Source organism: Opisthocomus hoazin, chromosome 9, assembly GCF_030867145.1.
Source record: "Opisthocomus hoazin isolate bOpiHoa1 chromosome 9, bOpiHoa1.hap1, whole genome shotgun sequence".
NCBI lineage: Eukaryota > Metazoa > Chordata > Aves > Opisthocomiformes > Opisthocomidae > Opisthocomus > Opisthocomus hoazin.
Genome location: NC_134422.1, coordinates 17,282,472 through 17,309,660, shown reverse-complemented (window position 1 = coordinate 17,309,660; position 27,189 = coordinate 17,282,472). Strand labels below are relative to the sequence as shown.

Sequence of the window (27,189 nt, the reverse complement as noted above, 5' to 3'; positions counted from 1 at the left end):
CATAGCTATTAAACCGTGAAATCCTCTGCAACTGATTAATCTGCTGGGGAAAAGTTTGTTAGTGGGATTTCGGCTTCCTGCTGGGAACCTGGGAGGAATGGCCGAGCGCTTGGGTGCTGTCGCCTGCCCCTGAAAGTTTCCTGATTCCGTAGGTCCCCGCAGCGACCGGGGGGAGGTGAAGACCAGCCTGGAAAGCTCAGAGCTGTCGCTGCCTTCCCGCTCCTCCGGGCCGGCGGGGCCGCCTCCTGCGGCTTCAGCACCAGGCGCCGCGGACAGCTCCGCCGGGCCGGGGGCGCGCAGCTGCGCGCCCCCGGCCCGGCGGAGCTGTCCGCGGCGCCTGGTGCTGAAGCCGCAACGGCCGCCCAGCCCCTTACCCCGCCCCTCCTCCTTCTTCCCCGGCGTGGGCTTTTGCAGGCTGCCGGCAGCCAGGGGCTTCAAAGCTTGGGGAGGGCCCCATTTCTCCTTTCGATTCCCCACCACCACCACACCCCGCCTTTTTGCTTCTTCCCCCTCCTCCCCCCCCCTCTTTTTTTTTTTTTTAAGGCTGGGGGAGGGAGAAGAGCACGGCCACGTTACATCCCTCCCTTCCTGCAAATCCTCGCTCGCACTGCAAACAATCTGCCTTCCCCATTGCATCCAAGGGAGGTAGCAACAGCAACATCATCACGGCGAGCCGGATGGGAGAGGAGCGGAGAGGAGGCTACTGCTGAGGGAGGAAGGCGCACACGCACACACCAGCTCGATGTTGCCAAAGCGGTAGGAGCCGCACGAAAAATAAGCCATGCTGCCCCGTGTGTCTGGTGCATTGTGCTCCATCCGAGCCTTTTAGGACGAAGAAGTGAATTATCTGCTCCGATTTCTTTTTTTCTTTCTTTCCCCTGCCAGCGAGAGTGCGACAGACTTGCGATGGTTGAATGTCAATGCCTGTGAGAGAGAACAACAATCAGAGGAGGAGGAGGACAGAAGGGGAGGAAAATGAAGGTGGGGACGGTGGTGGAGAGAAAGAAGGAGCCTCGTCCAATGCATCAAAAGGAGGTGCCTGCAATTGCTGATAGAGCCCTGGCTGCCTCGCCATCCACAATGGTCTGTACAAGCTGCCAATGCGTTTGATGACGTTCCTGTTTTGTGAAAGGAGGAAAGGAAACGTGACCATGTAAGATCCACGTTTCCCCGGTCAATTACATGCGAAGAATAGATCCGATTTCGACGGGTTTTTTTTGGTCCAGGATGGTAACAGCTTAGGGAATAATACAGCTGCCTTCCCTCAGCAATTTTGCTCTGATTTTTTTGGTGTGGTCCAGACAGCTGCTGGAATAGAGAAGGTCAGAATATATAAATATATATAAAATATATATGATATATAAAATATATATTATATATATGAAAATATATTTATCTCAGTACATCTGGGATTAAACTCATTGAATGCTAATTGTTTCTTTCAGGACTTTTAATATTTACAATGAAATCTTTTAAAGGCAACGATAAAATCTGAAGCCACCTGGGAGTACAGTGTTGGAAACATAGGGTGTTTTCCCACAAACAACGTGAAGGTCTTTTTTGTCAAAGAGGCAATTTTGATAATAACAACAGCTACTGATTTTGCATTTTGATAGCCAAACCGGCTGCTATTTTGTCTGGGTGCACACCGGGTCTCGTGTGATCGGGTTTTATTTTTTAATTGAAAAAAAAAATTAAAAAAATAGAAGAAAAAAAGGAAGATTACTTGAGATGCCAAATACTGTCGAGAGGACCGTATTCTCCCTCCTCCCCGCACCGACCGGAGACGTGGACCCTTCCTTTCCACAGGCTTAGGAGTTGTGGGAGCCGACCGGGGGCTTTCTGCCGAGCTCCGCCCGCGCCCGCGGACCCCCGGGCCTGGGAGATTTATTTCTGATTTCTAAACAAACTTGTGGAGGGGAGGGGGGGCAGGGCATAAGAATCCCCCAGGAGCTCAGAGTCGGGTTGGGATTTTTTTGGGGGGGGGGATTTTTTCTTTTTTTTTATTCATCGTCGTCCTCGCCGGCTTCCAGCAGGCTGCTGGGGGTTCGCCTCCTCGCCCTCCGGCTCTGCTTTTCTCCTTTCCCCGGCGGCCAGCTCAGCCCCCCCCGGCGCCGAGGCCGCCGCGGAGCCCCCCCGGCCGCGGGGCTCCCGGCCCCTGCCCCTTTTCTTTCCGCGCCCGTCCCCGCCTGCCAAGGAAAGGCACATGTTAATACCACCCGGCGCGGTCCTTCCCTTCTACTGCTGCTGCGGGCTCCTCCGTCCGAGACAGATGCTGCGAAACCAAGGCCTCCTCAAGTGCCGCTGCCGCATGCTCTTCAATGACCTGAAGGTCTTCCTGCTGCGGAGACCCCCCGCGCCGCCGCCGCCCTCCCCGCCGCCGCCGCTCCCCATGCTGGGCGGCGCAGAGGCGGCGGCGGGCGGCCCGGCGGGGGCTGCGGCGCCCGGGGGACGCGGGGCCGGCTGGCGGGCGGCGGGCGGCGGAGGAGCGGGCAGCCCGGGCGCCGAGGAGTGGGGCAGCCCCGCCGGGGAGCCGCCCGCCTCCCTGCCCAGCAGCACCTCCTCGGACGACTTCGGCAAGGGCAAGGCCGAGGACCGCTACTCGCTGGGCAGCAGCGTCGACAGCGGCATCCGCACCCCGCTCTGCAGGATCTGCTTCCAGGGGCCCGAGCAGGTGAGGGACCGCGGCGGGCGGCGGGCGACGCCGGGGCGCGGGGATGGTGGCGGGGCGACGGCGGCATGCTCCGTCCGGACTGCGGGAACTGGGGCCTGCTGTTGGTGGGGGTCTCCCCGTTGACCAGAACGGGACCCTGAGCCCCGAGAGGCTCTGCCCTCTGCCCAGGCCCTGGGCTCCGGGGATATTGCGCCTTGGCAGTGTTTCCCAGGGAAGTGTGGTCGCCTTGTGCTGCCCGGCAACCGTGCCCCAGAGCCGTGTGTGGCATGGCGGGGACTGGTGGACTCCTTCATGGAGCAGAAGCGCGTCTCAGCGTGGGGGCCTTTTTCTCACCTCGTGGGTGCCCGGTTGCGATGATCTCAGAAGTGGTGCAAAGGACGCGTTTAATGTGCTGTTTGCCTTTAAAAATACAGCTTCGGTCTGTACAAACACGTGGCAGGAGGCAGCCCCACCTCATCAGTGGTTCCCAGGGGACGGCTAGTAGGAGCTCTGCAGGTTCGCTGTCGCTCCCACGTTCCCAGCTGCGCTAGCTGGAGGAGGAAAACCACTGGCTGCAATTGTAGTTGCTGAAGCTGCAGCCTTGAGCTGCTCCTTGGTACAGGCTGAGGTTGGGCCAGTGAAGTTTCCGTCCACTACATGGGAGAATGAAACAAATGCAAGCTCACTCGAACATAAGGTGCCACCCTGCACATTATTCCCCCTATTTAATGACAATTAAAAGCAGTTCACGTATTTTCAGGCTGGCGACTCCCTTACAGTAATATACACGGCGACAGCAGTACCTAACGTGACACAGCTTCAGGCGGCAATGAAGGCTGCAGACCTCTGCCTGTGGGATCAAGCCCGGATACGCAGACAACCGTTATTACTCGGGACAGTCCTGTTGCCTGTGGTAATAAGGGGTCCTTGCAGAAGAAAGTGTTGCGAGCTTTGACTTGGCTGATACTCGTTTCCATTTTAGGCACAGACCCTGGCACGTAAGGTGATATGTTGAAATCTTGAGCAAAACAGGTTTTGCCCCATGTCTTCTTTCTCCTGCATGGACCTGTGTGCTCTGCTGCAGAAAGCCACTGCCCATCTGAGAGTGGCCACACTCTGACACGTGTCCTGCCTGTCCCGAGGCTGCCCATGGCTGTAATGTGGTGGTTGTGCCTTCTTCCCTGTTGTCTGTCCAAGCATGGTGGTGGTGGGGCAGGGAGGTGGGGAATGGGCTCCCTTTCTTTTTTGGGAGAAGCAGGGCCTGCCACCAGCTCATGTGACTACCCACAGCCCTGCTGGATGTGTCGTACCAAGGGTCCCGCAGATCAGAGCGCGGTGCTCAATGGACTGTAGCCTTCTCTAATGGTTTGTGCAGCTGACTAATAGCGGTGAGACACGATTTTCACCACAGGCTTTTAGATGGGGGTGGGGGAAATCATTATTTTTTGGAGATGCTTTATCCCTTCCTCACTTGACTGTCTCCTCCCCGTCTGTTCTAAAAGTTGGAAGCCATGCAACTCCCTGCCTGGGAATTTGCATTATTCCACATTTCTAGTACTCTTCCCTGGCTTGCCATTCTGCCTGTGTACACGAGACATAGCGCCTGCAAGATTGGCTTACGTGTCTCAGCAAATAGAGCCTAAGCAGAATTAAAATAGAGGTAACTCACTTCCTTGGAGAACATTTATGCTTGAAAATAATTGGATGCTAATTTTCACACTGAAAACCTGTGTAGGTTGCATTGTAAAAGTGAGACTATTTGCTGACCATCTGCCAGCCTACCTGAGTGAGAAGCTGAGCAGACGTGACTGGCATCTAATAGACTTGCACCAAGATTTCTCTTTTTTGCTTCTCACAGTTTCTGACCAATATAATAAGACACTTACAGCTGGATTCTGCCACTCGTCCTTGAGCAGCACCTTATTCTGCAAATAATTTTTTCTTCACCAGTGTGGCTGGAGGAGCATCTGAAACCCTTTGCCCTGCAGCAGCTGGGAAGCACATGTCATTACAGAGGCCCAAATCTCGGGGTTTTAAAGCACGGCCAGATCCTGACACAGCTTCCTAGAAGTATGGTTCAGAATAACTGAGAGCTGAATCAGTGCAGCTGATGTCAAGACCTGCAGTTTGGTTTATTTGTCCCTTACGTCAATAAAACTCCAACAGGGCTAGATCCCAAATTCCTTGTTCTTATTTTTGTTATGGTGGTTATTACCAGTTTAGCCTTTATTTCCCATTCGTTTTCCAACTCAACAGCTGAGCGAGGACCCTTCATGTTTTGGACCCTGACAACTATAAAAGTCATAGATGCACATTATTCTATATCACCCCTGCCAAGATAATCATGAAAATATATCCACTTGGAAACAAAATATAATTGCTAGTTCTTTACTCTGCAGATTAATAACAATGACAGCTATCAACAGTGTTTTATTTACCTGTCAAAAACATCTGAAACTGCTGCAGCTGTGGGCAAATTTGCACGGCTGCATCACAGGACCAAGAACAAAAGCCTTCATTATAAATTGACTGTTAGGCGCTCTAAGCTTGTTTGCCCAGATAAAATGACAGTGAGCCTCAAAAAAATGTCTTAATCCTGTTGTGATTTAAAAAAAAATATACAACAGCCGAAAAGGTTTCTTACTAATCTGTCTTCGCAAGTAGGTTTTATTTAATATCTAATGCAAAGGAAAATCAGTAGAGATTTTCAGTTTAAATTTATGATTGCCCAACACACATGATACTTCAGGCTACTGAATTGTTTATACCTTAAGCTCCTCATATTTGTTTGTGATTCTTATGGGTAAGATGATTCTTTCATTTAAAAATGTGCTGAGAACTGTAGGACGGAGTAAAGAGGGCAACCGTGTCCTGGGCTGCATCAAGAGAAGCGTGGCCAGCAGGTCAAGAGAGGTGATTCTGCCCCTCTACTCTGCTCTGGTGAGACCTCACCTGGAGTACTGTGTTCAGCTCTGGAGTTCTCAGCACAAGAAGGACATGGAACTGTTGGAGCGGGTCCAAAGGAGGGCTACAAAAATGATCCGAGGGCTGAAGCACCTCTCCTATGAGGACGGGCTGAGAGAGTTGGGCTTGTTCAGCCTGGAGAAGAGAAGGCTGCAGGGAGACCTGATTGCAGCCTTTCAGTACTTAAAGGGAGCCTATAGGAAAGATGGGGACAATATTTTTAGTAGAGACAGCAGTGACAGGACGAGGGGTAATGGTTTTAAAGTAAAACAGGGTAGGTTTAGGCTAGATATAAGGAAGAAATTCTTTACAATGAGGGTGGTGAAACACTGGAACGGGTTGCCCAGAGAGATAGTGGAGGCCCCATCCCTGGAAACATTCAAGACCGGGTTGGACAGGGCTCTGAGCAACCTGATCTAGTTAGAGGTGTCCCTGCTCGCTGCGGGGTGGTTGGACTAGATGACCTCTAGGGGTCCCTTCCGACCCGAAACTTTCTATGATTCTATGATTCTATGATTGTAAAACTGTTCCGATCCTTGCGTGTTACTCGAGAGAAACCAGTGATGCAGATGAGGAAGGGTGTGTCTGATGGCCAGGTGATCACAGCATCTGGGGTCCTGTTTTGAGGGCATGAAGAGCAAGCTCTGCTCTGGTCTGGCAGTTGAAAGAGGCAGCTGCTTTCATTGAAAATGAGGGCTTAACGTCGTGAAAACTGGTGGGCTGAACTCTGAGGTTGGAATTGCCTTTCGGGGGCTTGCTCGGCATTTTGAAAGGTTTCACTGAGTGAGCATCCTGCACCGTTGTGTCAAATAATTGTGAGACCCTGGGTTTAACCCTAATGGCAAAGCTCTGGGGAGAAAGTGAGAAAGAAATATGCTGGAGTGTTTTCCTCTCTTTTGCTTAATGCTCAGTGTTTGCAGAATTTTGTCTGCTTTACTGGATCTCTGACAACGTTCTGCAAGAGAAAGAACCTAAGATGAGCTCTGCTCTCACAAGCCTTTCACAGTGTGGATCCAAGTTGAAAGCAAGTCATGGAGAGCAGTAGGAAAAGACATGGGTGAAAAGTCCCTTCACTTCAGCAGATAAACTGTTTGCCATGGAGTCAGCAGTGTGGTGGGATTTAGGAGCTCGGAGTTTGTGCTAGCGATGCCGAAGATAAATAGAAAAGCATTCTTAAATGAAACGGAGATCATTTGGAAATCAGTGTGTCTCGAGGATTGCTTGTTAGATTGTCAGTTAGAGCATGCATACATCTTTTCTCACCTGTCAGTTTCTGTCTGCATTTCTCTCTTTCTCTGTTCTGGGGAAAAATACCCTAAAGATGGAGATTTGAAAAGCCAGTGCAGATAGGATTGGTTGGCTAAGGAGGATCAGAGAGAACAGACTGTGGACTCTTTTGCCTGCAGGCTGCTAGCTTGGACTTAGCTCAGTATTCAGTAGAAATGTTTGAAAATAGACTATTCTTCCCACTAAAGTCCCCTCCAGACTTTGGGGACACCAACTCATTAATATGAGAACATGACGACCTTCAAGGAAACTGAAAGGGAAGACAACTTCCAACGGATATTAGGACATGCGTTCCATGTGATACGTCATTAGGCTGTGGAGCTCCTTGTTGCAGGACGCTACCAGGCCAGAGAACTGGACTAAGTCTAATAAAGGGTTGTAAAGCCATGTGGTTATTAAGAATATCTAGAGTCACCACAATTAGTGATAACACTTCTGAAAGTAAAATTCATGTTCAGCTCTGAAGCCAATCTGGAAATCAGGGTAGCACTGAAGAGGAACAGAGCCCTGGGGCTGGTCTCCAGCCCCACAGCTCACCTGCCTCTTGCACATGGCCAATGAGATCTGCCACTCCAGGTGCATGTCTGGATTTCAAGCACGTGTCATGTAATGTCTTCAGCATGTAGGCACCTGCCATGCTCAGGACCTCTCTAGAGCCAAGGTGGTCCTAAATTACTCAGTTTGGATGAACACACTGTGTCTGGGGCCCCTATGCAGGATCAGTGAGTTGTTAGTACCATTGAATGGCTGGCCATTAGCATGCATTGCTTGAAAGAACAAGTCAGAATCTCAACCCCATTCCTATTAAAAATATAGAAACAGGCAAAAGCCATCATTAACTTCCTGCCTGGCAGTGTCTGCAGAGAAGGCATGAACTAAGCCAGGAAATATTGCCACTCTACAGATCGGTCTCTCAGCAACACAGGGGAGTGAAGGAAGTCTCTGGGATGTTTCATGTCTGATTTACAATGTCATAAAATAGAGCAGAATCAGGTACCTCTTTTCTAGAGTGAGACAAAGAGGACAAGAGGTAGCCTGTGGCAGAACTCGAGGCATGAGTGTGATAATGAAAGAGTGGAAGAAGAAACAACTGCACAACCAGCATCGCAAGCATGTTCAAAGCCAGGCAAACTCGGGGAGGGCGATGCTGGTGTTCAATGGGGTCTGTCCAAACCAGCTAGACCATCAGGAGACTGTTTTCAAACATGTTGAATCACGTAATGATGGTGCAGGTTTCCCATCCACATCCTTTTCATAGGTGTGTTCCCACAGGATTCATTTGCTTGGTGTTAGAAGGAGAACAGTTCATTGGAAAACAGCCAGTCCTGCTAAAACCAAAGACCCAAGAGATGCTGGGATGCAGCCCTTCAGATTTCAGTCTGTATATTGTAATTTATGACAGAAAGGAAGGAAAGATGCTTCCTGTGACATTCAGTCCACCTGTCTGTCTTCCCATCTTTGAATCTTCACACCTCTATAGCTAACTTTCCTGTTTCATCTATCCCAAGATCAAATCTATACCGTGCAGGCAGAACATTTTTGGCTTCGGCAAAAGCTTTGCTTGAGCCATCAACTGAGTGGAGCCCAGGATGTCATCTATTTTAGATTTAGACTCTGTTGCCACAGAGTTGATTGGCAAAGCTCCCATTAACTTCAACAGCAAAAGAGTAGGCATCCAGTAGCAGGGACTTGACCCCTGTATTTCAATAATGTTGTGCACACAGCAGGGTTGCTATAAATAATAGTGAAGACCACTAATCCCATTGACTTTTAATTGCTCCAGGAGACAGGGTTTTCACCTTTTGTGTCTGCTGAAACTCAGATGCCTGACCCATTTATTTCAGTGCCACCAGCTAGCCTGAGGAGGATTTTTTCTTTTCTTTCACTTTTCCCCATATAAAAGGCTTCGTGAAGGAACTTGTCTGTGTTTGTGTCACTGTTTCTTAAATATACATTTCAGGCCATGATTAACAGTGGCTGATGTCAGTTAGTGACAGAACAAGCAATGCAAAAGCATGTAGCTCCATTGTTTGCATCTGTAGAGTCCCTGTTATTTCCACAAAGGCAACACTTGCTCCTGGAACGGCTCTGTTCGTACAAAACTGAATTACATTCAGGTTGTCTTTCAAGCAAGAATTCATTCCCAGCAATGGCCTCCTCTGTGGCAGCCTTTCGCTCACATTGTTTTTTTTCCATTCAAGGTTGGCCCAGTCCAGAGGTCAGAAATATGGTTGTGCAAAAATCTGTGATGCTGTGTGTCCTGAGTGTCTGCTGCATATATTTCGATCACTCCTAGGCCTGGAGTAAGATTATAAGATAGATCACAATCATCATTGATCCATATCTGTGGCCACCCCATTCCTTTTATTAGCTGATTTGTAAAGAAATAAAGCCATGTGATGGTGTTACTTGTTAGAGTTTGTGCTCATCAGCCCTCCTCTAAGCCTATTGGCAAATTTCAGCCAGATTTGACAGAAAGTGGAGATCTGAAAGGCATTACATTTCTGCAAGTTTCATGAAAACTAGCTGGATGAAGAAAAGGAAACCTAGAAATGTCCTGCTGTGGGAGACATTATAGCATTGCCTTTGCTACACACTGTAAGGTCCATGCAGGACAGAGCTTCAGTAGGAGCAAAAGCTTTAACAGGAATGTGTATCCCATTACACAAAAAAAAACCCCACCATGATATGGTTTCCCTGGGAAACCAGACTCAAATAATACTCACAGAATAGCTTGTTAACTTTTTATCTTTCTCCTTTTCCTTTGTTAATCAGGGTTACTTGCCTAAAATGAATTGCTTGATGCTGAAGACTTTCTCAGCTTCCCCCATCTTTTCACAACCGACCTTTTATCCTTTTCTGATTCATCACTGGTTACAGTCGAGCAGATTACATTGTTGGCAGTGGAGAGTGTTGAGTGATGACTTTCTTCTGATGAGGAAAAAACAGCAAGACCTGGAAACCTATGTAGATAATAAATGGGCTGTCCCCATGCCCTTCTGTGAAAAGTGGTGAGATAAGGCAAAATGTTGGTGGACAGACTGGTTCCAGTGACAGGGCCCAGATCCTGAAATCCTCACACATCTTTTCTTCTGTCATGTCATTTCTTCTTCTTTACGCTCTTTGGTGGTTTTCTGTCACCTCCTCTTATAATAGAATCATAGAATCATAGAAAGTTTTGGGTCGGAAGGGACCCCTAGAGGTCATCTAGTCCAACCCCCCCGCAGCGAGCAGGGACACCTCTAACTAGATCAGGTTGCTCAGAGCCCTGTCCAACCCGGTCTTGAATGTTTCCAGGGATGGGGCCTCCACTATCTCTCTGGGCAACCCGTTCCAGTGTTTCACCACCCTCATTGTAAAGAATTTCTTCCTTATATCTAGCCTAAACCTACCCTGTTTTACTTTAAAACCATTACCCCTCGTCCTGTCACTGCTGTCTCTACTAAAAATATTGTCCCCATCTTTCCTATAGGCTCCCTTTAAGTACTGAAAGGCTGCAATCAGGTCTCCCTGCAGCCTTCTCTTCTCCAGGCTGAACAAGCCCAACTCTCTCAGCCCGTCCTCATAGGAGAGGTGCTTCAGCCCTTGGATCATTTTTGTAGCCCTCCTTTGGACCCGCTCCAACAGTTCCATGTCCTTCTTGTGCTGAGAGCTCCAGAGCTGAACACAGTACTCCAGGTGAGGTCTCACCAGAGCAGAGTAGAGGGGCAGAATCACCTCTCTTGACCTGCTGGCCACGCTTCTCTTGATGCAGCCCAGGACACGGTTGCCCTCTGGGCTGCCAGCGCACATTGCCGGCTCATGTCCAGCCTTTCGTCTATTAGTACCCCCAAGTGCCTCTCAGCAGGGCTGCTCTCGATCCTTTCATCCCCCAGCCTGTATTGATAGCGGGGATTACCCCGACCCAGGTGTAGGACCTTGCACTTGGCCTTGTTGAACCTCATGAAGTTCACACAGGCCCACCTCTCCAGCTTGTCCAGGTCCCTCTAGACGGCATCCCGTCCTTCTGGCATACCAACCATACCACTCAGCTTGGTGTCATCTGCAAACCTGCTGAGGGTACACTTGATGCCGCTGTGCATGTCATTGATAAATATATTGAACAGCACCGGTCCCAGTACGGACCCCTGAGGGACTCCACTCGTCACTGGTCTCCATCCGGACATTGAGCCGTTGACCACTACCCTTTGGCTGCGACCATCCAACCAATTCCTTATCCACCGAACAGTCCACCCATCAAATCCATGGGTCTCCAATTTAGAGAGAAGGATGTTGTGGGGGACCGTGTCAAAGGCTTTACAAAAATCCAGATAGATGACGTCCATTGGTTTTCCCTTGTCTACTCTTGTTGTTACACCATCCTAGAAAGCCACTAGGTTGGTGAGGCAGGACTTGCTCTTGGTGAAGCCATGCTGGCTGTCTCGAATCACCTCCCTGGCCTCCATGTGCCTTAGCATATCTTCTAGGAGGATCTCTTCCATGATCTTCCCAGGCACAGATGTGAGGCTGACAGGTCGGTAGTTCCCAGGGTCTTCCTTTCTACCCTTTTTGAAAAGGGGCACAATGTTTCCCTTTTTCCAGTCACTGGGAACTTCCCCTGGCTGCCATGACTCTTCCAATATCATGGAGAGTGGCTTGGCAACTACATCAGCCAGTTCCCTCAGGACTCTGGGATGCATCTCATCAGGACCCATGGACTTCTATACGTTTAGGTTCCTCAGGAGGTCCCGAACCTGGTCTTCACTTACAGCTGGAGGGATTTTACCCTCCTGGTCTCCTTCATGCCATCCATCGACTCGGGAGGGGTAAGGAGAGAGGTTGCCATTGAAGACTGAGGCAAAAATGTTGTTGAGTACCTCAGCTTTCTCCTCATCTGCTGTTACGAGTTTGCCGGTCTCACTCATGAGCGGGGGTACGCTTTCTTTGACCATCTTTTTCCGACTGACATACGTGTAGAAGCCCTTCTTGTTATTTTTCGCATCCCTTGCCAAGTTCAGCTCCAGCTGTGCCTTGGCCTTCCTGACCCCATCCCTACACAACCGGGCAGCTTCCCTATACTCTTCCCAGGAAGCCAGTCCCTGCTCCCACTGCCTGTGCAGTTCCCTCTTCTTCCTTAGTTTGACCAGCATGTCTTGTCTCAGCCATGCCTCCTCTTCCTTCTCTTCTTCTTGGTCAAAGTCAATTGACACATCAGACCTTGGTCCCACCCATTCTATCTGGCTCTACTATGTGCAGGTTCTCCTACAGTGTATTTATCATCTTATCTAAGCACCCTCTGTTTGCAGCTTGAACACTGGTGGCATCACTCACAACAGTCACACGAGTTTAAGCTGCTTCCCTGGGTGGGAGTGAGGGAAGGGATGGTACCAAATGAGAGAATGATAAGCAAGAAAATATTTTACTTGTTGTTTTATTCTTTCCTATGTCCGGTGCCTTGTGCTTGTTGGAGAAACCAGGCTGGGCTCAGGGAAAACTGTGTAAACTCCACAGAGGACGGGGTAGTTCAATCTTGAATGGATTCCTGGTAAAGTTTTGTCTCCTCTGTAGAAGAACTTTGTCGAGACCTTCCACTATGGTTGGAGAATAGAACTGCCAGCCACGCTTTTTACCATGGAGTCACAGATATTTTGGACCTGCAGGTCCACATATGAAACAACTTTGCAGAACAGAAGAGAGAAAATGAACTCGATATTCCACCAGTTTGGGAGGCCAATGACTGCCTGTCTTTGTGGTGTCCCATTGTGCAATATTACTCTTAGAAGTTTACCAAGGGTTGCTTGATTGACAGTGTGTTTATGTTTAAGGTAAGGGCATGAAGTCACCTTTTCCATGCAAAAAGTCTGTGTCACAAGCTAAGAGATCCATAGACGAAGCACCTTTAAAGTTAGTAATGCATTGAGTGTTTGGAGGTGTTTACTCTCACAGGATGCAGACAGTCCCGTAGCTGCAGCCTCTGTGAAGTCGTTCCCTGTGAGTACCATCATAACCTCTGGTGCTATGTAGGTTTAGCTTCTGTTACTTAATCCCTGCACAGATCATGCCCAAGCACTGCCCAGGTCTCAAGAGATCCATGCATCCAAAATCCTGACAGACGCTGATCTAACGAGCTCTTAAAGGTGATCATGGTTGGAGACTCCCTTGTTCTTGCTGCAGCCCATTTCTTCTTGCTCTGCTCATTAGAAAGACAGCATATTATTTTTACCACTTCCTTTTGTCCAAGCAGTAAATAATTGAAGGTATTATCCAGTAGTTATATATAAATATAGCAAAAATTCATCATCTGAGCACTTTACAAGTTCAAGAGACAACTGAAGCCATGGCACTCCCTGTTCTGCTCTAGGCCAAATAGTCCCAATTCTACCTTTGCTCTTATGACATGTTTTCTAGACCTCTAATCATCCTTGGTATTATTGTCTGGACTCTCACCAAGTGGTCCATATTTTGCATTAAATGCACTGTCTAAAGTTGGAAACAATTCTCCAGCTGAGTTCTTGTCAGTCCTGAGCAGTGCAGAAAGGTTTTGCATCCTGTTTAACAGAGAACAGATGCCATCCATTCCAGGGTAATGTTTGCCCTATTTATTTATTTATGGAATAGCAGAAAATTACTGGTTGTTACTCAAGTTATGATCCCATATAATGTCTATGTCCTTCAGAACTGCTTCTTGGCCAGTCCTCCTCCATCCTGGCTCTGTGCAGTTGGCATTACTGCCTTGGTGGAGGAGCTGTACCTGGCCCTGCTGAACTTCATCCTTTTTTTCCCCAGTCCTCTCCTCTGCTGTAGCAGCCCCTTCCAGGTAGGCCTGCAGATGCAGTAAACATGAACTACTGAATTTTCCACGTCATTAATGACTTGAGCTCTTCTGCCCTGACTTCTGAGGAGAGTTGGGATAAAAAGTCTGGAGGAGCAGCTGTGCTTTGCTTTAAGGATCCATTGGCTGCCAGAGATGAGCATTATGGCTGGGGCTGGTCCTGTCACTGCTTACTTATAGCCATGTGGAGGAGGAAAGAATGGATCCTTGTTACTTCAGTTCAGGTGCCTGCTCTCTGCCCCAGTTAACGCTACTCTCAGCAAGGCTGAATACGATCTTTCCTGACAGATGCAGGCCTTCAGCCAGTCCTGCCTGAATTGTTGCTCCCAACAGCCATTTCTGTCCTGCTTCTCCACTCATTTTATCATTGATGGAGTGGCTCATACTTCCTCCACAGCCCCTTAATGGGGTCCCACAAAGCTGCTTTCTCCTTGTCCTTCCCATCTTTGTCCAGCTCATCCACTTCCTCCATTAGGTCAGCCTTAAGGCTGGCTCCACAGGCTTGATTTTCTTCAGTCCAGCCCCAGATCTCCAGATGCCACCCGGACATCTGCTATTGAATGCTCTGGCATCAGCTCAGATTTCTTGTATCCAGCATTTTCCTCCATGTACGTCTTTTTTTCTGCCTTCCTCTTGTGCTAGCACTGTCACTTGGGGCATTAACCCTATGCTCAGCCAGAGCTTATTTCCTCTTACTTCTCAGCTGTCTATTCATGTTGTGCCCAGATCTTTGTTTTCCTTCTTTCAGGTTGCACATATACTTGCTCAGATTGTCATTTCTTGCCTTCATTTCTGTGATCTCTTCTTCTCCACCTTCCCAGTACAAGCATTGCCCTCCTTCAGCTGGGTTAAACCAAGGTGAGAGGATCACTTCTTTGACTGGTATTTTGATAGAAGAAGTGGTGTCCATGAGAACTTCCACATGCATCTCCCATCCCATCAGTGTTCCCTGTCCTTACGCAGGTAGATCCTGTATAGTTTTTTACTCCAGTTCCCAGTCTTTGGGAGAGCCAAGAAAGCCCTGTGGATAGATCTGATGAAGACATAATATACAGCATTGGCACACAGTAATCCTGCTGACACTTCACAGAATCACAGAATCACAGAATAGTAGGGGTTGGAAGGGACCTCTGTGGGTCATCTAGTCCAACCCTCCTGCCGAAGCAGGGTCACCTACAGCAAGCTGCACAGGACCTTGTCCAGGCGGGTCTTGAATATCTCCAGAGAAGGAGACTCCACAACCTCCCTGGGCAGCCTGTTCCAGGGCTCCGTCACCCTCAGAGGGAAGAAGTTCTTCCTCATGTTCAGACGGAACTTCCTGTGCCTCAGTTTGTGCCCATTGCCCCTTGTCCTGTCACTGGGCACCACTGAAAAGACACCACTTCACCCACATCACATCAGCACCTACCCTGGCAATTTCATGCAGGCGGTGAACTAAAGCTCAAAGGATGGTTTGCACTTTCTGCATGTACAGGGCCATCAGCTAAACCTGCCCCTCCAAACACCCCAGCACTTTTAGTTGTGTCAGGTCTTCTTCTCAGCCTGTCTGATATCCTGCATGACCTTGCCCTGTCTGATGAATGTAGCACATTCCCTCTGCTTTTCTCCTTGTTAAGCACACTAGGACCTGTCAGAATTAAAGGTGCTGGAGAAGTACAAGCAGATTATTATCCCATCCAAAGTCATATTAAAAGAACATTAAGATGGATCAGATGAGCATTCAAGAAAAGTAGGTAATAATAAAATATGATACCAGAGAGAAATAGCAGTTAAGTAATTAAAGAGAGGGTTTGCACAAGAGGCAGAAGTAAAGTTATGGGTGCTTCTGGCCTCTAGACCATCCTTTATTTTAATACTGTGCTAACCTTTAGAGGCTGTCAGTGTGTCTAACATTGCACCAGGAAGTGAAGCAAAGGCTTTTCTTCCCCTAAAGAGTTCGCATTTTAGGACATAAAAGCCCAACATTTCCTTAACGTTGAAGAGAGGTGAATTCTTGCAAGATTTATGGCCAGAGGGGATTATTGGGCTAGTCTAGTCTGAACCTCTCTATCGTAGCAGTGAAATAAGTTCCCTCAATGAAATTCCCAGTTGAAGGTTAATAGCTATGCAAGGACTGGAGAAGAAATATCCCATCTTGATTTTAAAATCTCCAACAATGGGAAATTGTTGCAGTGCCTAGGGAGAAAATCTGGGGAAACAGAGAATTGGAATTGTCTTTGAGTATGAACTTTTGTCTTTTCTGTCACAGAAAGGACTGTGTACTGTGTGTATCCTTAGAACCTAGCTTCAGGAACTCTTGGGCTGGCTGGCAGAGGAGATTTCCCCATGGAAAAAGTTCCGTGTTTGAAGATAGTTTTGTTCCACATCAGATTAAGAGCAAGGAACTTTCAGTCTGGGAAAACATGCATCTGATTCAGCTAGTTAGCAAAAACCAGTTCATAGCCTCCTCTGACATATGAAAGCAGAAGTGCTGTCACCTACATTTAACCCACGTTTGGAAAATTTTCTTCATAGGCAGGATAGCTACATCATTTCTAAGAAAAACATTTCTACAGCCCCCATAGCCTGCAGTGAGGACTCCTACTTAAAATTCAGCTTGCTAAGCTGCCATGACCTGGCCCAGCTGCCATTGCCTTTCTCTTTTCCAGTCCTCACGGATTTATTTCTTGCCCTTCTTGCAGACATGCAAAAACCTGCAAGAGAGCCCCTGGCCCCCCCGTCCTGCAGCTGTTCAAGAGGTTTCTGCTCTTACCTTTTTCTTGGTGTTGCCAGACAAGAGCTTCATGTCTTTGGAGCTGTATTCAGGCATATGATGCAAATGTCAAGGGAAGGTGGCAATTCTGAGTGTTATATCTCAGGTCAAACAAAATCACACAACCCCAGAATAGTTTAGGATGCAGGGATCTCTGGAAGTCATCTTGTCCAACCCCCTACTTAGGCAGATCCAGCTAGATCAGATTGCTCTGGGGCTTGCCCAGCTGAGAGCTGGATGTCTCCAAGGATGGTTATTCTGCTTACCTCTGTAGACCCCGGTCCAATATTTGACCTCGTTCATTGTGAAAATGTTTTTTTTCTGCTTTCTAATCCAAGTTGTATCTGTAGCCACTTGTCTCATAAACATGTACCTTCGAGAAGAGTCTGACTCTGTTTGCCGTACCTTCCCATGTGGTGTCTGAAGACAGCAATAAGATCTGCTCTTAGCTTTTACAGTGATTTTAGGAGGAGCTGTACAAAAGATAGGATTAAATGTCTGCTCTAGCTCCTCAGGGTGTATTCGGACAGGGGCTGAGCTTTTTGTAATGGTAGTCAGATAAATACCAAGGGAAAATAGCTGCCTAGCCACAGATGGAAGAATGAGAACAAACATCACTAATAATAGTAAAGGCTCAGATATTTCTGCTAGTTGTAACCAAGACACTTCTTGGTCCAATAATCACTAATCCTCCAAGAGGTGATACTATTTTGAATCTGAGTCTTATACAGAAATACTGGTTGTAGAAAAGTCTGAGTGAGCAAGAACTATTTCTGTTAAAATTGATCAGAAGGATAAACAGAAAGAGATCTGTAACTAAGGTTTTCAACTTCGCAAAAGCAGATTTTGAAAAATAAGGGATTTTTAAAGATACGCAGTATAGCATAAATTTATTATACGTGGTCTAATGACTACCAAAACAGCCATTAGTCTTTTTATAACAAACAAAAGCATTCTGTTACAAGTGCTGCTTTCTGGAAGCTCGCAGTCATTCTTCCTTCTATGGGCTATATTTGCTTTCTGCCTTCAATTAATTTGTCTGAAAAGCTGTTCAAAACCTGTCCCAAGATGTCTTTTCATAAAAATGGAAAAACATTTCTTCTCTCTTTCTAGCTTGCCTTTCTAAGCAACAGTAGTTACCCGTGTAAGTTCTAATTCCATGAGATGATACACTCAGTGACATTTAAACTTCTGTGCCAAATTCAGCCACCTTTGATAAATAAAAGCTGCAGAATTCTTAAGCTTTTATGATTTGCATGAAAATATGTGGACCAGTGGGGCGTACCCCCACACTGAGTTTGTGATGCCGTGGAGGGGAACTGTCTTAAGAGGTTCACCCCTACTAGATATCAAAGAAGTCACTTTACTCCCAGGTACAAACCAGAGGGAACTTACACTTTGACTCCATTGCTCTGATATCTTGTGGGTTTGCTGTTGTTTTTGTTCTCCGTTCTGTTTAAAAAAAGGCAAGAAAAAGATCCATCTGCCAGCAGAGGCTGAGCCTAGCAAGTTTGAATACAGTACTAGAATATTTCAGAAAACTGTACATTTAGGAAAACCAAGGAACCACAGAGTAAAAGTTTTGGAGTCTTCTGCACTGATCACAGTCCAGGATCTGTTATTTCAGTCGGCCTCTTCCAAGGACACTTCATTTGAAGTAGCACAGGCATGGAGGACGTTGATGTAGAGCTGCCTGGGACAGCCCGAAAGCCAGAACCGGTATCTTTGGTAGCTGGCTGATGGCAGCACCTCTCCCCTAAGCCTGCAGAGCCCCATGTGTTACTCGATGGCAAACCCAACTGGAGTGGAAAGCCAGGTGATCGGGGGAAGCAACTGCAGACCGGTTAAGTGAGCATGCACAGTGGGCAGAAAATCAGAAATAAATCTGTGCAACTTAAGGAGAGGAGAAGCTTTGATCAGAGGCAGCCAAAGTGCATTTGTCAGTGGGAAAGCAAACTAAGCTGCTGGGACTCTTCAGATGTGCTGGTAAACCAAGGGGAACACAGAGATGGCTATGGGCTTATGGATTTCCATAGAGCAGTCCGAGAGGCTTCACATCAGAGATTGTTTGCAAACACAAGGCATACAAATGTGTGTGTACATGTAACTGAGCTGCTCTGTGTCTGTTTAGGAGGATCAGAAACAGACAGGGAAAATGTTGCAGTATCCTCTGAAGCTGCCAGGAGGTTTGTTACCGTAGCATGGCTCTGTTTTCTGTTTGGGTCAGATCCAGTTATTTTTCCCTGTAACGGATGTGAGGAGACCACTGAGATCAGGTTTCTCTGATGAAACCGAAGGTGCAGGAGAATGATCTTGGGAGAGAAGAAGCTGGAAAACACATGCTCTGCTTCTCTGATCAGCACAAGGTTGTGTTGCACTTTATGGAGCCTCACTCGTTTGCTCCTGCAGGTGATCCCACCACCACCAAAAGAGCCCAGTGACATTGATCTGCTCCTTGCTTCTTTCCATCCCTCCCAGTTCTGCCTTTCCCCACTTGTGTATCGCCCTCCGTAGGATTTATTACTTCATCCCTCTCCAGGTGATTTCTCTCCAATGGGGGAATGTGACTCTGTCTTTTCTCACCAGGTGATCCTCTGCCCCTATGCACAGTGATCAGAGCAGCACTACCAGCCCTCCCAGGCTACACAGGAGGTTTTCACCTTCTCTGGCTACATCGTGAATGTTCCCAGTTTTTCAGCATGCTCTGCATTTTGGCCTGATTAGGCTGTTTGTTCTGTTGTATTGCAGAGACAGGGAGCGGTGCTTAGGCACAAGAGAGTATGTTCTCTCTGTATCCTGCAAAATAAGAGAAAATTTGCTCAGCTGGAAATGAAACAACCTAGAGTTCAAAACTCAGCTCCACTGACAGCTGTTTTGCATTTTTGTACACTTACCAGCCATCAGCACTGGCCAAGGTCTCTAACCCTAGGTAAATGCCCCTAAGGCACTTCGCTATTTGTGTGCCAGAGATACTGATGAGTCAAAAAGAGGCTGTAGGAGCACATAGAGATCAGGAAAACCATCCAGATCCCTGCAATTCGGCCTGCCTTCACCACGCCTGGGTCAAATATACACCCTTTCAGTCCCCTTTCTCCAACTGTCCTGTGTTATTTGGTTCCCTGAGGTGAAACCCACGAGTCCTCCTAGTCGACACTGGTTGGTAACCCTCTGACACAGCTTCAGATGTAATGAGCGGGCCACAGGATGAATAATTGCCCTTCCCATGATTTCCATCCTATCGGGGGGGAAGGGAGGGATTTTCACCAGATATCTGTCTACCTATAAATGCATTTGGCATAACTGCTGGGACACAGCTGCACTCACGTGTCTGGCTTTAATCTGTTTCCTTTTAAATCACTGTGTCTACATTGCCTTGAGCTGTTTTTCTTCCCTCTTGAAATGTGCAGGGTAGCATCGGGGGTAGGTATCTTCAGTGCGTTGCTCCACTCCCAGACTGCACACCCTCCAGGGCTTTCATGAGATGGTCGCAGGCTGACAGAGGTCAGAGACCTGGGTTCCCACCAACACACTCCCTGACTGCTCTGTCTTTGGAGGATCAGCATGATCTCCAAGCAGCAGCCAGCCATCCCGCACTGCCGCAGCGTGCACCGATCCCAGCGCTCTCTGTTAGGCAGGGATTTGCTGTGCGCGTATTTGCGGCAGTGCAGTGGAAGGCAGATGCCACGTGGCTGAGCCAAATTGCATAGAGAAGGAGATTAAATCGTCACTTGTGGGTCAGCTTTTCCTGCAGAAGGCAGCTTGGTGCCACGGTGCACATCTGGGCTGTTTGCAGATGCAGCAGTTTCAGGCTGCTGCAAGGCACTTTCCTGGAGTTCTCTGCTGAGCTCGCTGCGGGACTTGAGACACAACACGCCAACCGAGAGCTCCCCCAGCCGGGGTCAATCTTGTGCAGAAAGTGGTCCTGTGCAAGGTGGATACTCTTTGCTGTTGCTGATACATTTGTACTCATAGATCAGCACGTTGGCTGTTCCTCCCAGCAGGGTGTGCATGGTGTGTCCAGTGCCGCATGGTGATTTGCAGCATATCACGGACTGGGCTGAATCACAGTGGCTCATGGATCAGCCCTGTGTGTCTTTTGTTTTTTTAATCCCCATACCAGTGCCTCTGTGTCCACCCACTGAGAAATATCTTTCTGTCTGGCTGATCAGCTATGAGGTTCACTAGATCGTGAAAGCAGGCTGACCTGGAAAGATCCAGGATGTGATGATGGTTAAGAACTTAGGCTTGTTTAGGCTTGAGCATTTCCTGACAATGCGATGTCGGGGCTGTGACTGTGAAACAGTAGTGGGCCCTTGCTGGACCACACAAGTGGTAAAGAAAACTTCCCTGTCAGGGAAGTATTTAACTGATGTTAGACGCCCTCAAAGCAAACAGCACACCATGATTTGGAGGAAGACCACATGGCCTGCCCCCGTGAGTGCCCGGAGAGGGGCACTTCTGCTTTCTGAGGAGCCAGGTTTTGCCTTTCTGCTAGAGAAAAAAAGGTAGGGTGAAGGGTATGGGGAACTGAGCAGCAAACACAGTCCTCTCAGATGAGAGTTACCCTAGAGATTAGTATTAGCAAACCCCAGGTTTTAGGTTCAAGGTGGCAGCTCAGTTGTTGCATAACAAACAGATCCCAACCCAGGTGGAGGGTTTCTCACTGGCTTTAAGAGGACATATTTAGAGTAGTTCGCCTGTGGTGACAGCTTGACCAGAGGAGGTTCCTCTGCCAGTTCAAGTGGACAAAGGAAGATGAGCAACAACCCAAGGATCTCAGCTTCTCCTCTGAGCATTGTAAACAAGCCGTCATGCTGGGCACATCACCGAGGCAGGACGCAGCTCTGGATTGCAGATACCTCAAGCGAGTGTCGCAGCGTAGGTGTCTGCATGTGGACTGCGTGTCTAGGCAGTGAAAAATCAAGAGCTTGACTCATGCCCACACAATGATTTCTTAGCGGAAAACATCTCGAGGTAGGTAATTGTGCCCCTAGTCAATACAGTCAGTGGAGCTGGAGAGCTAGACACCTACATTTGCTCAGCTGACTCACTCCTGGGGCTCCGCTGTCAGCATTGACTAGACCTCCATTGATTATACGGGAACACAGATACCCAGCGTGCATCTAGCTGCTACATCTAGATACAGTCTATCTGGACCTGGATTCACCTGTAGTGATACATAAGGCCCTTTCATGCCGCCATAAAGCAGGGCTAGAGATCTTCACTTCCTCCTAGGAATGCTGTAAGGGATACTTGCTTGACTATGAAACACCTAAAGCACTTCAAAGCTAGGTACTCTGCAAATGCTGAGTGTTCACACTATTATACGTAAACTGCAATTCGGAAATGCATGCACCGCATTGAAGAGTAGTAAACAGATGGGAGAAGTTGCCAAGTAAGGCCACGCTGAAGCAGCAAGCAAAAATAAGTGTTAGAGACAGTCTGACATTTTTATAGCGAGACAGACGCAGCCAGGATTTGAAGCATATAGTAATGAAATGAGGTCAAGGAGGTGAGCTGCCTTTTTTCGGCCAAGTTCTGCTGTCGGGCAGTCCCTTCTGTGCTCAGACAGCAAGCGCTCCTCGTTGCTGGCCTGGCTGGGAGTTTTGAAGATAATCACGGTGCAACACAGCTGAAGTGGACAGGGCGGGAAAAGCGATACTGTTTATGATGAGCTGCTGTGTGGGAGAAAAGAGATTTTAAACAGCCTTGAAGTCACTGGGTTACACGAGCATTGGACTGAGTTGAACTGACAACTAGTAATTGCTGAGAGAAAAATGACTCACTAAAAGCCAACAATAATTGTTGTACCTCTAATTAAAATGGATGATTTACAGTCAAATGGAAAACTACAGTCTGGACACAGGGGTTATGCAGGATGTGACGGACAGCCTGCATCCCCAGATGTCTCTCATAGAAGTAGAATTCAAAAGTTGTGCAAGATGTACTCTGGTTTAATTAACTGAAGCACAAAGAAGCTGTGCTGCAAACCTAGGCGGAAACTGGACATGAAGACACCATTCTCCCGGCAAAACACTGAAAGTCCAGTTTGATGCTGCTAACAGCAAAATTCCTCTGACTTCCGAGGAGTCAATATTTGCTCTTTGCCAGTATCCAGCTGGAACTGCTGCTGGAAACTCTCCCATGGGGAGGAAAGAGGGTCTCCACAGAGGAACAGCGAGAGGGAGCAATTCTTGGGGATTGACGTAGTAAATGTCTGACAAGCACTTCTGAAAATTCGTGTGTCTGTCAGAGACATTAAAACTATTTAATGTTGGTGTGATAAAAATGTATGAAATATTTGTCTGGGTTTACACGTGCATGGTTTATAAGGAAAGCTCTTGTATTTTAAGGGATTACATACTTTATTACAGTATATGCTACCTAAGTAGTACTGAGAGCAGTCCGTGTGTGTGTGTGCTATGAGGGAACAGTAAGCAAAATGCAAATGGTTGTTAGTGGTCTTAGGTGTAATTTGGATTAATAGGCATGGTTTGCCTCTTTTTGGCATCCAGCATGATCTTTTCACCTCCATAAAGCCACCTGAAGGCTGTCTGAAATCTGAGCTGACAGCATTGAGGCTCTCTGCATCTGGGAGTGAATGGCTCCACCACGCTTCTGGGGCATCGGAGCTCAAGGGATGTCTCTCTGGTTCCCAGCTCACTTTTTAAACTTGCGCAGGTGATTTCCAATCTCTGTTTGGGGAGGGACAGTTCAGCAGACCTTGGCTCTTAATTTCAAAATGCTGGTCCCGCCCAGCAGCCAGAGGGGTCTGTTAGGGAGCAAGGCACTCAGCATCTCTGGAAGCGGCACCGTCGGTTCAGTGCCGTTTATTTTTAAGTTGGCTTGGCCCTTCAGTTACTGTTACCTTCCCATGGATCTGTTGATAATTGCTTGTTATTGGGTCAATTCTGGTTGTAAAGCACTTGAAGTACAGTTCAAGACCAGTGTGGGACACTCTCTTCCCTGAGACGGTGGTGGCCTCAAGTTCATCCCTCCTTCTCTCTCTCTGTCCTGCAATTTCTTGAAAGTTCCCTTGAGCCCTTGCTTGGTTCACCCTGGACTCAAAATAGTAACAGCCTTAATCCAGGGGATTTCTCTAATCCTGCGGTCGAAGTGGGAGACATGGTGATTGCTCTGGGCGGCAAACCTATTTGTGCAAAGTGTTTCACTCTCTGAGCAGCGTCGTTGAGGAAGGATATCACTGGCAAAGTGACTAAGAGATTTATCTTATTCGTAGGCTTGCCTTGTATTTAAGGAATTTACATTATTGAGATTTTTTAAAATTTGAGTTGGCTGAATCTGTCCTTCTTCCAGCAGTGTCACAGATACTGAAGGCTTGTTGTTTCTCTTCTGATTTGTGCTTTCTAGCACCAACACATCACTCCCATTGCTTTCTCTGTTGCTTTTCCACATTTGTTTTCAAATGCCAGGAGCAGCACAGCCTACCTCAAGTCCCTAAGAGATTATCATCAAATGAGTCAGTGTTAAGACATTTTCCCAGATATTCAGCCTTTTTTTTCTTTTGCTTAACTAATTTCTTCCTGATTTATCTGGTTAATACTGTTGGGAAGGATTAAGAGGGACACTGGCACGTCCAGATATTTATAATAAAGAAGAGTTAAATCTCCTTGAAACTTCACAGTCAGAGATCCCCTCTAGAGAGGGAGCTGGGCCAGACTGTAGGATGGAGATAGATATTTCTGTGCATCTCGCCTGAGAGAAAACCCTCGGCAGGACAGGCCTCAGGCAGCCCTTACCCCAGCTGAGGTTGGGGATGCCAGCGCAAGGCACCCAGCTTGCAACGCTGAGGGAAGCCCTGGTATGCCTTTGCTCTGCTAGGACTGTGTATTCAGCCAGACTACCTGGGAAACTGTATCAGCAAAATCTCACTCTTTTCTGCTAATGAAGACTGTCACCTTGCTGGGGGGCTTCAGAGAGGTGACAGGGTTGGGTTGGATGAGGAGTGGGGATGGCAGGCTTGGGCTGGCACAAACGAGTTTTTCTGGGGAATGACTGCGTGGAACAAGACATGCAATGCTGGAAGGCAAAATGTCCATAGTGAGCAAAGTCAGGCTAAAGTCAGTTCAGAAACTGCGTGTCCTCCCAGCACGGTGTCTCCCTGCTCAGCTGTTGAACCAGGAGCAGCAGGGATATTCCCTGGGGAAAAAAAACAGGTGTCATGGAAGTTGAAGGAGAGGAGGTGGGTGTCACTGAAAGAAGGCAAAGTCTAATCTACAGACTTTCCTCAGTGTAAAGGTGACTTTCTGGTCTCTTGGTGGTACGCATTCGTGAGCCAATCTAAGCCCATGCAGCTATAACGAGCAGCAGCCTCGGCTCTGCACTTCCACCCTTTCCGAGCTCCAGCATCAGTGACCACACAGCCAGGGATGAGAATTAACTTTTTTAAAAATTTTGATTGGCTTTCAGTGGGCTCAGTTCCACGACCTGACCACCCAGTCACCAGCACAGCACCGGCGGAGGGGCATGGTGGTGCGCCCGGGCGGGCGAGGGGAAAGGGGAGATGGTAACGTGGACTTAGGCATAAACTGTGCATGGAGTTGCATCCCGATGCCAAGAATTTATCAACTCCCTTCTAGCAACAATGAAGTATAAGGCATTTGAAGATATACCACAGCAATTTCAAGGGGATTATTCTAAATTCAGCCCAGTGAGATAAAACATAATTTGGGCTCAGCTCTTCAAGAAAACAAGCTACCTGCCTGGTCTGACATCTGAATATCTGTCCCAGGAGGGAGTCCCTTTTACCTCTGTAAAAGGAAAAAGAAAATCAGGGGCACTTTTAAGTATGGAGCCATGCCATTTTCAGTCTCATGTACTTTGCAGTTTTTCTCAAGTGACACTGAAGTCGTTCCCATATCAGGGATGCAGTATCTTCTGGCCAGCCTGGGAAGAAGGGCTGTACTGGGGCTGTATGTGGTGGTTGCAGGCTGCAGTTTCAGAGATTTCTTTCTTAGCACCCACAGACCCCTCAGTACAAAAGAGAGACTGACGAGCCGGGCCAGTCCAGTGGGGGCTGCTAAAACGGTGAAGGGACAGAAGCACATGATGTGTGAGGAGAGGTTTCGGGAGCTGGACTTGTTCAGTCTGGCAACAAGAAGTTGAAAGGGGAAATCTGCTGCCTTCTGAAACTTAGAGTAGATTATAGAGACTGCAGAGCCAAAGAGGCACAGCAAAAGGCAAGAGGCAATGGCACAAGTCGCAGCAAGGGAAATGCTCGTTGAACATACAGAAATAAACTTTCATAAGGTAAGCAGTGCAGCCCTGAGACAAGGGCCCAGAGATATGGCAGGATCTCAGTCATCGGAGATCTTCAAGGTTCAGCTAAACAAAGCCCTGAGCAACCTTGAAGTTAGCTCTGGTGTGAGCCGGAGGTGGGACTAAAGAAATCCAGAGACCTCTCCCAAACTAAATTCTGCGACCCTACAAAAACCACAGGCTGAGGGAACTGAGAAGTGGTTGCCATGTCACTGCTCATACGATTTAGACTTATTGTTCTGGAGAGGAGAAGGGTGTTGCGGGGGGTGAGAAGACTTTTACACATGCAGAGATGTGCGCCCACCCACTCGCCTGCCTCCAGACACGAATGTGCCTGCAGCCGTCTCAGTGGTGTCCCGACTTCTGTCTTCTTGACCTTTAAATGCCTGAGCTGGCCCAGCATGAGATCCTGCCCTAATGAGCATAGCAAAACCACAGCCTCTTGGGCCAGTGGCAGCAGTCGGTGCATCTCTGGTGCCGAGGAGGTGCCTGCGCCCGGCTTCCCACTCGTGTTGGGGGGGGTTGCTGTTGCCATCTTTAACTGCTGCACTTTTAAAATCAAATTACTTTAGAACGAGTGAAAATTGGAGCTGGAAAGGGCTAGTTAGACCTGCTGTGTGCCCACCACCTGCCTTACCTGTACCTCTAACATTCCCCCTGCCCTATCTCCTGCATAACCCCCAATCTCCTTTATCATCCTGCTTCTCTCCATCCCGTGGCCCACAGCCAGTTCCCCACTACCCACTTTTCTCCTTGTTTCCAAGCATGGCTCTCCTGCCTTTTCCCTCCTCTCTCCCTCAGACCTGGTGCTCAGACCTGGACAGAAGGTCCCTTCCATGCTCCTTAGGGATGGCAGCAGAGCGGGACCAGGGCTGGAGCCACGCCTCAGGGTCCACATAGCTCCCATGGTGAGATCACCCTCCGGTGAGCATAAGGCTGTATTTAATGCCTCTCTCTCCCGATCCCCTCCATCCCAGCAGAGATGGAAATTGTTTCCTCTGAGCCTGTCTCACCTATGGGACCCTGGAGTGCCTGGACAAACTGTGTGCCCATGCCCGTCCCAGCACTGGTGCTGCCCTTTCTCCATCAGGGAGCAAGGAGGGAAAAGCATCCAGGAATGAGAAAGCACTTCTTTGACCAACCTGGTTTACTGCAGGTTATCCCAGGTCCCTCCAGTGCAGCATCAGACCCCTGCTCCCCAGGTCATCAAGCCCTTTACCCTCACTATTATTCCCCAGTCTGTGTCACTGGGTCATCCCAGTTCTCCATCCCTGAGGACTGTCACCTCAGATCTACACTTGGAAGTACCCCTCTTACACCCCCATTTCCCAGAGCCCTTCTGAGCTCAGTACTGCCAACTTATCACGCTTGTGACTGTCCTTACACAAGGCTCTTTCTCCTCTGGCACATCCCCATCACCTGTGCATCCACTCCTCTCCCAGC

The 27,189-nt window shown here is 48.2% G+C and overlaps 1 protein-coding gene across 1 annotated transcript in view; it reads left to right on the top strand.

Annotated features, from left to right (window-relative positions):
• The first annotated feature begins 2,018 nt into the window (after positions 1-2,018).
• Positions 2,019-27,189, top strand: part of MARCHF4 (membrane associated ring-CH-type finger 4) — a 115,627-nt gene continuing 90,456 nt past the window's right edge. The window contains exon 1 of the mRNA XM_075430921.1: positions 2,019-2,674. Coding sequence (XP_075287036.1) covers positions 2,207-2,674 — 468 coding nt within the window. The 5' untranslated portion in view covers positions 2,019-2,206. The remainder of the gene's footprint in view (positions 2,675-27,189) is intronic.